Consider the following 11,266-nt stretch of genomic DNA (forward strand, 5'->3'; position numbering starts at 1 on the left):
TTGCCTTTACATTGTTCTTGCCCTCCTAAAATGGGTGAAGTTGCTTTTAATGGAATGGACTTGTTTTAAACCATTGGAGATGTTCTCACAAAAATAATTTGAATGTAGCACAAAAAATTATTCCAAGAAAAAGTTGATGAACTATTTTGTTCCTGGTCAATAAAAGAAGAGATTGAAATTTGGGCAAAAGAGGAATGCGTGGGCTTCTTGCCAAAGTATTTCCAAATCACACGTATACATTTCCATATAAAAAAAGGGACACTATCTGCGCACGTGTTTCGATATTCAAATTACCCTGCGAGTACAACAGTACAGTCACTACCTTCCTTAACCCCCTCCTCTTCTGCACCTACCTACAACCCTAAAACCCTACCTTTCTCATTCCACCAATCATCACACCCAAGGGTGTGTGCCAACGGTCTCATTTCCTATGCTTCACTAAACGACAAACAACTACATCGTACTAAAATATCGATATCGATATGTAAATTTATGGACATACAACAGATATATGGAATATTGATAAATCGATATTGGTTGCTTTCAATAGAAATTTGAAATGAAAGTTTAGAGATTGTCAAACATTGATTTGGACGAAATACATGAATTTCTCTAATATTTAACAGATGTGTCAGAAATATCAACAATATTTGTTGATTTTAACTTAAACTTAAGAGTTCATCTGATATAAAGTGAAGTTTAGATTTTTTGGATGTGTAGATTTTTTGGATGTGCTTTTAAAATGACTGAAAGCACTTTTAGAGAAAATATTTTTGGATTCCAAAAACACTTTAAGTACTTTTTGCAAGAAGCATCAGTTATGTGCTTCTTTCAGAAAACATTTAAGTACTTTTTTTTCTTCAGGATTTACTTAAATTTTTACTAAGAATTGGTTTAAAAATTATTTTCACCAAAAATTATTTTAAAAACATATCCAGACGAGCTCTTTATTTATATTTCTATATCTTTCTTTATTTTTTTTAAGATATTTCGAAGGAATTTTAAACATTCATCATACTAGAATAAAGGCTGGTTTGGTATTGCTGTGCTTTAAAAAAAAACTGCTTTTGCTGTGCTGTGAGAATAAGCAGCTGTGAAATAAAGCAAAAGAGTGTTTGGTAAACTTTTTTGTGAAAGTGCTTTTGAAAAAAAAAAAAGCAGTATTATAGTGTTTGGTAAACTTTTATGTAAAACAGATGTGAAAAAAAGTCGGTTTTTCAAAGCTGGGTGTTGCAGCTTCTTGTTTTTGATTTTTTTTCACCCAAAACTGTGAAAAAAAAGCTGAAGCTGTTTACCAAACACAAAAATAGCTCCCAACTTTTTTTTTATATCAATTTTTTTCAGAATCACCTCAACACCAAACCAGGAATAAGAGGCGCGTGAGATCCCTTCCCCGTCCTCCCTTTGCTTTCGCGCCCTCAACTCAGCTCAGCTGCTACTCACAGAACCACGTCCGAAGCAGGAAATTCACGTAACCGAATCTTGGGTGCACACTACGCACCCCTACCTCTGCGTTACCACGTACGTTAGCCTCCACCGGCAGCGCATTATCCTGTACTTTTCCTTCCGTACTGGTCATAAACCTCGCCACATCCACCTCCACCTCCACCTCCTCTCTCTCTCTCTCTCTCATCCCCTCTCTATCTCTCTCTAAAACTTTCTTTTTCCACTGAAAGTACTTTTCCGAAGCCCTAAACCCCAAAACGCGGCGTTTCGCTCTTCGGTTCTTTGATCGTCGACATTTGAGGTACGATTTTCTCACTGGAACCGTGTGCAGCAAGTCTTAGTCGGGAGCTCGAAGAAGCTGTTGCTCTGCTTGCTTTTTCCCCAAATGGGTTTTCCTACTTTTTGTTTGCTTTTTCTCCAAATGCCAAATGGGTCTTTGTCTCTTCGTCTTCCTTTACTTTCTCTGCTTTTCCTTTCATTTTTTTTTAAATTTTTTTAATTTGAAATTTAAGTGTGAATTAGTAGTGATTTTCTTGGGTGAAAATTTCAGAATTTTCAGATATTAGGGCATTGTGTTAGGCCCATCAGAGTTAATTTTTTCCCATTTTTATTCATGAAGTAGGGTTTATACTCAATAAATGTATGTCTACTTTCTGTGCGGGTCAAGTGACTCGTTTTCGTAAATTTAAAGGGAAAATGGGTTTTAACCTGTGATTTTCGTTGATGTACATTTTTGTTGCTAATCTTTTCGAGTAATGGCGATATTTGTTGATGTATTAGTCATTGAGTTATGCTACACACAAGGAGGATGTGAAATTTGTTTGAAGATAAACTTGTGTTGAGTGATTTGCGAGCTGCATTTTGATATTCGGGTCGAAATTTTTTAAGAGGGTTTGTTGCAGCTAACAAATGTGCAAGATTTCCGTGTAGGTGCGTGCTCAGGGGAGTGCTGTTTCTCTTTCTAGAATCATGTTTTTGAAGCTTTGGAGCTCTAATGATGATGATATTTATCTGACTGAACTGTTCTCACTCGAAAGATAAACAGCGTTAATTGTTTCTTTCGGTGTTCTTTAAACAGCTCCCTTTTACATGGTCAAGAGACAAATATGGAACAAAATCTTCAGTTTAAGTGGGGTGAGAAAGCTGGAGATCGGAATAGAAGAGGTTCCCAGTTCTATTTGTCGTTCACGATGGAAGGTGTTGAGTACTTCCTTTATGACAGCGTATATCTTTATCATGCTGGTTCTCTTGAGACCTATATTGGTAAGCTGGTGTCAATATTTGAAACAGAGACCCATGAGAAGAAGGTAAGGGTCCTGTGGTTTTTCCGTCCTGCTGAGATATGCAACTTCCTTGGTGATTACGAACCACACTGGAATGAGCTATTTTTAGGTTCGGGTGAGGGTAAAGGCCTCTCCAATATCAATCCTCTGGTAATTTAGATTTAATTAGAGATATTTTCCTAATCATGTTGATTTTTACATCTCACATTTAAGCAGAGTACTATTGGATGGTTAGGCAAGAGGGGTAGAGCAATGATCTTTTGTGTTTGCTTAAATATTCCATTTTTGTTGCGAGTCTTGATTCTTTCAGTTATAATTATGCGTCTTGATTCTTGTTTGAATTTAACCTGTGTTTTTGCTTGAGGATGTTAACCTGGAATAGATGAACCATCTCGCACATTACATGTATCCGTTTCTTTATTACTAGAATTTGTGTTTCGTAAGTTAAAATAATGGACTAATAGGAAAGAGGAGTAATCAGTTAGCATGAAAATCTTTGGGTTAGCCGACCCCACTTGGTGGGATAAGGCTTTGTTGTTGTTGTTGTTGTTGCATAATCATTACATAACATGGCATTCATGCATTGCTAGTAATGAAAGTGATCAGGTAAAGTGTGTTATAGGGTATGATAGTGGGCAGCAAGTTTAGATGATCCTTTCATGCATAATGACTACATTGGACAGTGCAAATGAGATATTATGAGTTTGTGGTAGGCAAGTTAGGGATAGGAAGAAATAGGTTTTTATTTTTTATTTTTTATTTTTATGGTTAACTAGTGAAATATAATAGTTGCTAACCTTAACTGCATGTATTTCTTTTATGTAACTGTGGCCTAAATATTATAATCTTTCTTCTCAGCTTCTTTCCCCTCTCAGATCAGAATATTGGCTTTGTTTTCTCAATTAAAAGCTATATGGAAACTATTTGAAGGTTCTTTAGTTTCTGCATGTATACAGAATAGTTAACAAGGGTGTCCTCATGTTATATTAAAATATATTTGCATGACACCCTTTTAAATACAAATTTCAGGAAGCAATTGCTGGAAAATGCAATGTTGTCTGCACATCAAAGGACGACAGGAATCGTCAGCCCTCTAAAGAAGAGTTGAGAACGGCTAATTACTTCTTCTGCCGTACATTTGATGTTGGAAAGTGTGAAATATTGGAGAATTTTCCTGATGAAATAAGGGGACTTACAGGTTAGTCAAATATAGGATGTTAGATTGTAATCAGACATGTTTATCCTGTTATTTCATTGTGTATTGTTTCTAACTTTTGTTGGGATGTAGCGGTTTTGGCCTATTGTTATGGGATTAGCGAACCACCATCAAGAGTTTCCATACTGTAGTTTTGATTTAGAACACTTCTTTACAAGCTAATTTGTTTATGGAAAATAGTGAAATATGTTTATATTCAGAATGCTACTGTCACTTTCAAAGCCTGTTACCAATTTAGGTAGCAGTTGAAAGAGATGACTCCATACTTGTAGGTGTGCTATACATTTGCATCTTTAATGTAGACTTAACTCATAAGAAATGAGCACACTGTTGCAGATATAACAAATAAATGTTTGTAAACTTGATGTCATTTCTCAAGGACTGGTACCCCCTTCTAAGAAACAATCAAATTCCCCTTACTTGTAGCTCATAGAACTCTACCAGGAGGAAGGAGAGAAGGTGGGGAGGAAAAGAGCAACTTTGTTGCATAACAAATCATTAACTCCTCAAAAGGGAATATGAACGAAGAACTAATTACCTGTTGTAATCAACGATGAAGTTAAAAAGATAATGGCTTTAAGACTTATTTTCTAACTAAATTCTATTGAGATTTATCCTAAAAGAAATCAAAACATTTATTACTTTCTTGATATGATATCGCTTAAAGCAAACTGATGTGAGATATCCTGGTCAAATGGCGGCTACATGTCACTCAAGGTCTTGGAACTATAAAGTGAAAACTGACATTTAAACAGACATTAACAATGCTGAAGTGATTCACCAATGACCTGGAGTGCGTTTAATATCCGTTTAAATTTCAGATCAAAGTTCTTTTAATTAAAACTGTGGATGTGTTTATTGGTTTTAAATTCCCATGGCACTATTTAGAATGGTCTAATATTTACTATGTATTTGTGTCTCCCTATAATTATAAATGTTATCCGTATATGATTTCTTTCGTAGCACATATTAATATCTATCACCGTCTTCAAATATTTTGATTGCAATGCAGTGGAGAGATATTTTAACAAGAGAAACAATGAAAAGCTCCTCAGGATTCCCAAGTTCCAGACAAATTTGAAAGATCCAGCTGGACAGTCAATGGTGTCTTCCAAGTTAGGTTCGGCCAAGTTGATGCCCTCTCCGGTTAAAATTGACAAGTCTAGCAGCAGAATAAACCTTGTAGTGAGAGGTTATTTCTGAGAATGCCAACTCTGTATGTTACTTTCTGATTTAACTGATAGATGTAAATACGACTGTTTCTGACACCTACAGAATCGGAAGTGCCAACGGTTCGTAGTGGTGGGTGGGCATATGCTTCAAATGAGACATTAAGACTTCAACCTGGATTTGATGGATTTGCAACTCAGTCTGCTAGAATATCACATAATCAAGAGAAAGAAAAACGCAAAACAATATTGTTAGATCAACCACCTCGACCACCTATGGCTGCATCTGATACCCGTCCTTCCAAGAAGACAAGAGTTCCAGTTGGTGTAGATTCAACTAAGGGGGAAAATTCTGGAAAGAAGGCAGATGTTGTAAGTTTAGTGTTTTCAGCTTTATTTTTCTTCTCTTTCCTGATTTTTTTTTTCGTGGAACTACTCATTTTTATACTCATACAATTTGATATATGCTTTTGATTTTACTATGTTTTCATTTGTGGCTTCCTATATTCAGTTGTTTTAATCATGCAACTGTAAATGCATGCCTGCTGTCTGAAATATATAGTGGTTCTTTTGAGAATATGAAGTCTCACATGAAACAAAGCCTTGCATTTCAGTATATCAAATCATGGTCCTCTAGAATTAGATGAGCTGTATATTCTAATTCTAACATTATATCTGATAATCCTGAATGCAAATTTATGCAATTGCAACTTCCCATTGAAGTTGGGACAGTGCTAGAGCATAATATAATTGTTTGCTCACATTGTAACATCTTATTCATTTGGGAATACCGCCACTGACAAATTCTATCATGTTAAATCTAGAAATTTTATTTAATCTCCCAAGCTTGGATATCTATGGATGTGCAATAGTATGCTGGATTTCCAAACATGCATGCACACAAGCTGTTCACAATATTTGTTAATGAATTTGGTTAATATTCTGACATATATAGTTTCTTGAATGCAGGATAGAACAAGGTGGTTCAAGCAACTAGTGAGTTTCGATTTTCAAATATCTTTCCTAGACTTTCCCATTTGTTGTTTGATTGTTCATACAAATGAATGGTTGTTAATGTTTTGTCAAAAGGCTTCCTATTTGTCTTGCAATGCAAGACAAAACAATAATAGTTAAGGAAGGTAAATATCGAAATTTTCATTTATGTTTAAATTATTTCATCTTATCAAATTCTCACTTGTTTGGTGTCTAGGATTGCCTTGGATATGATAACTCACTGGATTCAACGAATTTTGAATAAAGAAATGGTTGCCCATTTATTTTCTGATGAATACTCAATTAACATGAGATGCAACAACATGTATGGCGGGCAAAAGAAAAATATGATATTTTATATGCTTAGAATTAACAAATAACTGGAACAACGGAGGACAAGAGGTTTAGGACAGAAGACCTCCAAAACAAAAGTTTTGATACCATGTTTGGAAAAACTTAAGCAGTTAGGGAATGCATCAACAAAGTTTGTCCAGTTAACAGAACCTGGCTACCTCCCTCTCTTTCGTACTTCTCTTCCTTCTTCTCTGGGTCTCTTAACAATGTATGCCAAGTTAATTGAACCCTTATCATCTACCAAATTACCCTTCTTCTAAATGAAAGGTTAATAAAATGAACTGAAAAGAAATGCAAAAAGAAAAGTCTCAAGTTTATTTGGGATATGTTAATATTGATGAGATTTGTATCCATTTCAAAATTTGCAGCCTTGGGAGGAAAGACTGCAGATAGCTCAAGATGCAGGCCAATTGGTCTTACTAGACAATCTTGAGCCGTCTTATTCATCATCAGAAGTAGAGGTAATATTCCCCTATGTGTATAAAATTAAGTTGATAAGGCAGTCAAAGAAAACCAGTTTAGTATAAAATGCTGTGTCATCTTTTCCAAATTCTCACACAAGAGGATCTAGGCTTCATCCGCACCAAATTAAGGGCCTGTTTGAGAGTGCTTTTGTACGAAGCACTTTTTCTCATAAGCACTTTTGTGTGAAGCGATTATTTTAGGACCACATGAATAAAAACTGAGTGCTTCATGGAAATGCAATTGGAAACACTTCTTGGAGGAGGAGCACCGTGCTCCTCAGAGCACTAAAACATTTCAACTTAGAAGCAATTCCAAAAGCGCTGCTGAACTGGCTTAGGTGGGAAATGACTAATGTACTGGACGAAGTAAAAGAAATAAGTTACAGGGGCAGAGTAGTCGGACCTAGTGTTAGACATTCTGTATAATCTACATTTCTTTTTCTTCCCAGGGTCTAGTTTGGCAAGCATTTGGAGAAAAGGTTGAGGCAAAAATGTTACAATACAGTATTCATCCTACTCCAAACTATGGTATAACAGCTTGTTGGGGATCTATACTTATTTTCAAATGCTTGCATGCTTTATTTGGTGGTAGATCTTTAATGCTATTGAGGCTGAAACTTAATTTTGGACTAATTACATTTATCCTATCATGGTTGTACAGGCAAGGCCTTTGTCATATTCAAGTCGAGTGTTGCTGCTGAATCCGCAATAAATAAATTAAAGGAGGGATGCCTTGTTGCGGACAAGAGGTAGTCTATTTTCTCTCTTTCTATATTTACAATAGCATGTTCATACCTCTCTCTCTTTCTGTGTGTTGGAGTGTTCAAGATCCCACGTAATTATTCTGTGAAATTTATTAAAATAATCTGTTTGAAAATGACAAACTGTAAATCATTATGGTTGATAAGAATGACTAGCACAATAACATTCTACCTGTCAATCATTCGATGTTATTTCTTTCCTTTTTTTTTTTTTGTTTCCTCCTTGATGCAGCAGATATAACAAGGAAGCTCGAATGTTACCTTGGCTAGTAAACCCTAGAATTCTCTAGGAAGAAAAACAGAATAAACTCCAATTTGATTGATAATATGAATAAGATTACAAACCTAAGGCCAAGATGACCTATTTATAATGTTCTTAACCTAGAAGCCCTAGGAAATCAAATAAGAAAAGAATTAAACAAATAACAAAATGTTAGAAAGATCCTCAAATATTAAAATCTAGTTTTTGGAAATTAAACACTGGAATTTGGCCAACTTCTGACTAGGCTTGTGAAACAAGAAGTCATGTGGATGTTGTCGTTCTCTTCAAATCCATATTTTATGGACCCAAAACAAACATGCCAACCAAAGTTATGTCAATCCGAATAGCCTGAAAAGTACAAAACATCCACTTTCGGGATATGGCAACAGCAAATAATCTTTTAACACATGAATTACCAATTCTCCAATCATTTTTCTGTCCTACATCACTTCTTCCTCTTGGATTATCTTCAAAATGCACCCATTGCCGTGATTCACATATGTTTGATGCTTGTCATGTTTTTTATGGTGTCAAATGCAAGTTAGTTACCACTATGATGCCTTTGTATACCACATAAGAGAATCGTTGTACTCGTTATTTCAAATGACTAAATGTAAATGATATGTTTTATCGTTTTGCTTTGTAAAGACTTAGGGCTTTAATTTCTTAAATCATTTACAAAGGCAACTGTTAAATTGGTACAAGTTATGAAATGATTCAACTCCACCGATTTTGCAGACCTATCATTGGTATCAGAAGAACTCTAAAAGTGCCTGACAAAGCGGCGAGATTTGTTGGACATCTGAGCATTCCCAAACTCAGGTTTCATAGTCAGCGTGAAGAAATGGTGACTAACCTATCCCTCAAGTAACAGTAGTTGACGGAGACAATGTAGTTCGATAATTTGAATCGTTTGTTTCCAAGTCTCCATTAAATTATTATCCCTGCATATAAATAAAAAATAAAAAAATAAACTATACTGGAAACAATATAGGCATTATTTAGTATCCAATACTATCACCATTTCAAACAGTTAATGGTTATGAATTTAGCTGATTTTTTTGCATGGAGACTTAACAGATAGAAATCTTGGATCATTGAACTACATTGCAAAGTTAAAAGATGCAAACACTGTTTCTAATAACACTACTTGAGGTACCTCTCAACTACTGATGCATGCATGTTTCATCGAGGGATACCTTAAATGGGGTTATTAGAAGGACACATTGTTGCGGTTCAACCTGTAATGTAGTTTGACAATCCGAAATGGCCATATTTTAGGATTTCTTTTAGGACTCATCTCTGTAAAAATATCAGTCAAATCAGAATCTCTTTAACCCCAATGTATTTCCCTTGCGGGATCCTCTTTGATGGATACATTGTGGCCCACTTTCACTGTAGCTTAATGATCCAAGTCGGCTATATTTTAGGTCCACTCAAGGATCATTCTTGCAAACAATAAGCCAAATCGAAAGTAAATGGTGATAATTTCAATGTTTGTCGGATACACTATTTTCATCTGTTTATGTTAATACAATTAGATGTTTTAATGGTCTTTGGATTGATTTTTTGCATCGATGATTTTGGATGGAGACTTTAATGAACTACAATGTATAGTGGGCTTGCCAATGCCTGTCTAATAATCATATGAACGAATTCTTTCTTGTTCCTTTTGTAGAGAAAGGCAGTATCAACATCACACTGTTCTCAGCCCAATACAATCGAGTACGACATGGCCATGGAATGGTGTCTTCTACAGCAAAAGTCAGATTTATGGTGGGACGCTTTATACAAGGTGCTCCGAATTTTCCTAATCATAGCACACTAGCCATTTTGCCATGATATTTAATGTAGACTATACAATTTTTTCTGAAGTTATTCATGCACTTTCTGTTCGATGTCCCAAGCACAGTACTGTTTCGGTGTAGAAAAACAAATTTTAATTTCATCCTAGTTGCCGAAGGGCCACTAGTCAAACTGTTTCTATGTAAAACAAATTTTAATTTTGCAATCAATTAAGAAAAACTTCTTACACTTTTAAACCTGACCTGGGGTAATTTTAGAAAATTCAGTACTGTGAGAAAAAGAAACATTTGATGTGTTTTCTTTGTTCACAGATTTGGGACTTCCGACTTTACGTGTCTCCCAATATTAGGGAATAATTCTTCATTTTTTAACTTTCTAATATTTTAGTTTTCCTCCCCTTGGGAGCCCCTTCTCTGCAGGAACATGAAAAGGAGACTGGAGATGGTATTACAGTGAAAAAGCAATTGTAATTAGCTAGGCACTCTTGGTGAGCTTGCATCCTTGGCTGAAATTGTTGTTGTGTTGGCTGTGTTTACTATCCTTGGCTGAAATTAGCATTGTTATATTTTTTGAAGGAGAAAATTGTGTTTCTTTTGTGGATTACGGTAGAGTCAGACAAGGGTTGCCCCGTAAATTGGACAGCATACAGGGTCCTGCCCACGTAGAGGATTGTTGTAAATCGCTGACAACGTAGACGTCAGGTTTGTGTAAATCTGTCATCTGATCAAATATAATTTTGCAATCTTGGGAGGAAATATTAGAATTGAGTTCATATGGTAGCATATCTTAATTATTCCAAGGATAGTTTTAGGTCAGCTTGTGATACGTGCATCTTTTGTAACAACGCTTGTTCACTACAAATTGAGCGTTATGATGCGCCTAAATATAGAGTTTCACCATTCATGGCTGACTGTTAATTTTGCATCGTTGTGTTTACAGTGTTTTCCCTTTGCATTTCTTTCTTACGTATACCCATATTTGACTCATTGTGAATGGGTGGCTGGGAGTGATTTTAATACACAGCCTGTTTTTTGGTCCTCTCTTTAGCATGAGTAGTTTTTCGATGTGGCTATAGCGTTGTTGGTTCGTCGTGTTACTAATCTACTCGTCTTGATCTGTGTATCCGTTAATACTACTACACCGTAAAGCATAAATCCGTTGTACCCGCGAAGGGAAGAACAAAAGGATGGGGCCTAGTTTTTATGCAAGAAAGAATCCCAGACAAAGAATTTCACTTGTTTTGGGTCTTTGAATTGCTACCGCAGACATATTCCCTTTTGCTTTAATCGGATTCTGTGGGTGCTCGGTTGAGAGTGAGCACCAAGTAACAGGTATTCCGCATCTTTTACCCAAGTTTTCGTCTTTAAAACCAGTCGTTTCATACCGGGTGATTCGGAAAATCAATAATTAAATCTTGCATGTAAGGATCGAACGGATTTTTGTTTTTGCACTGGTTATGACGTTATGTTCCACTATAAAACCAATTGGCAATATAGAGAGTAGATTAATTTA

General features: G+C 35.7%; 1 protein-coding gene across 2 annotated transcripts; it reads left to right on the forward strand.

Moving 5' to 3' along the window:
* Nucleotides 1-1,387: 1,387 nt before the first annotated feature.
* LOC137738943 (protein ANTI-SILENCING 1-like) lies at nt 1,388-10,671 on the forward strand. 2 transcript variants are annotated; one of them, XM_088699513.1, is made up of 13 exons: nt 1,388-1,878; nt 2,525-2,879; nt 3,759-3,927; nt 4,958-5,137; nt 5,221-5,486; nt 6,084-6,110; nt 6,830-6,922; nt 7,375-7,453; nt 7,587-7,674; nt 8,687-8,795; nt 9,627-9,743; nt 10,174-10,241; nt 10,330-10,671. In XM_088699513.1, exons 1-12 carry the CDS (start codon nt 1,832-1,834, stop codon nt 10,222-10,224), a joined length of 1,581 nt encoding a protein of 526 aa, XP_088555639.1. In that variant the 5' UTR covers nt 1,388-1,831; the 3' UTR covers nt 10,225-10,241; nt 10,330-10,671. The 2 variants fall into 2 exon arrangements, with proteins under 2 accessions (XP_088555639.1, XP_068334514.2); XM_068478413.2 differs by having other exon boundaries at nt 1,388-1,747.
* Nucleotides 10,672-11,266: the final 595 nt, after the last annotated feature.

Source organism: Pyrus communis, chromosome 9, assembly GCF_041283825.1.
Source record: "Pyrus communis isolate YQ-2024b chromosome 9, ASM4128382v1, whole genome shotgun sequence".
NCBI lineage: Eukaryota > Viridiplantae > Streptophyta > Magnoliopsida > Rosales > Rosaceae > Pyrus > Pyrus communis.

Bases quoted from the DNA above. Each gene is read 5' to 3' on its own strand.
- LOC137738943 (XM_088699513.1), top strand. From the start codon at position 1,832: ATGGGTTTTCCTACTTTTTGTTTGCTTTTTCTCCAAATGCCAAATGG. The intron at 5,138-5,220 runs GTTATTTCTGAG...TGACACCTACAG, and splicing joins AATAAACCTTGTAGTGAGAG to AATCGGAAGTGCCAACGGTT. The intron at 8,796-9,626 runs GTGACTAACCTA...TTCCTTTTGTAG, and splicing joins ATAGTCAGCGTGAAGAAATG to AGAAAGGCAGTATCAACATC.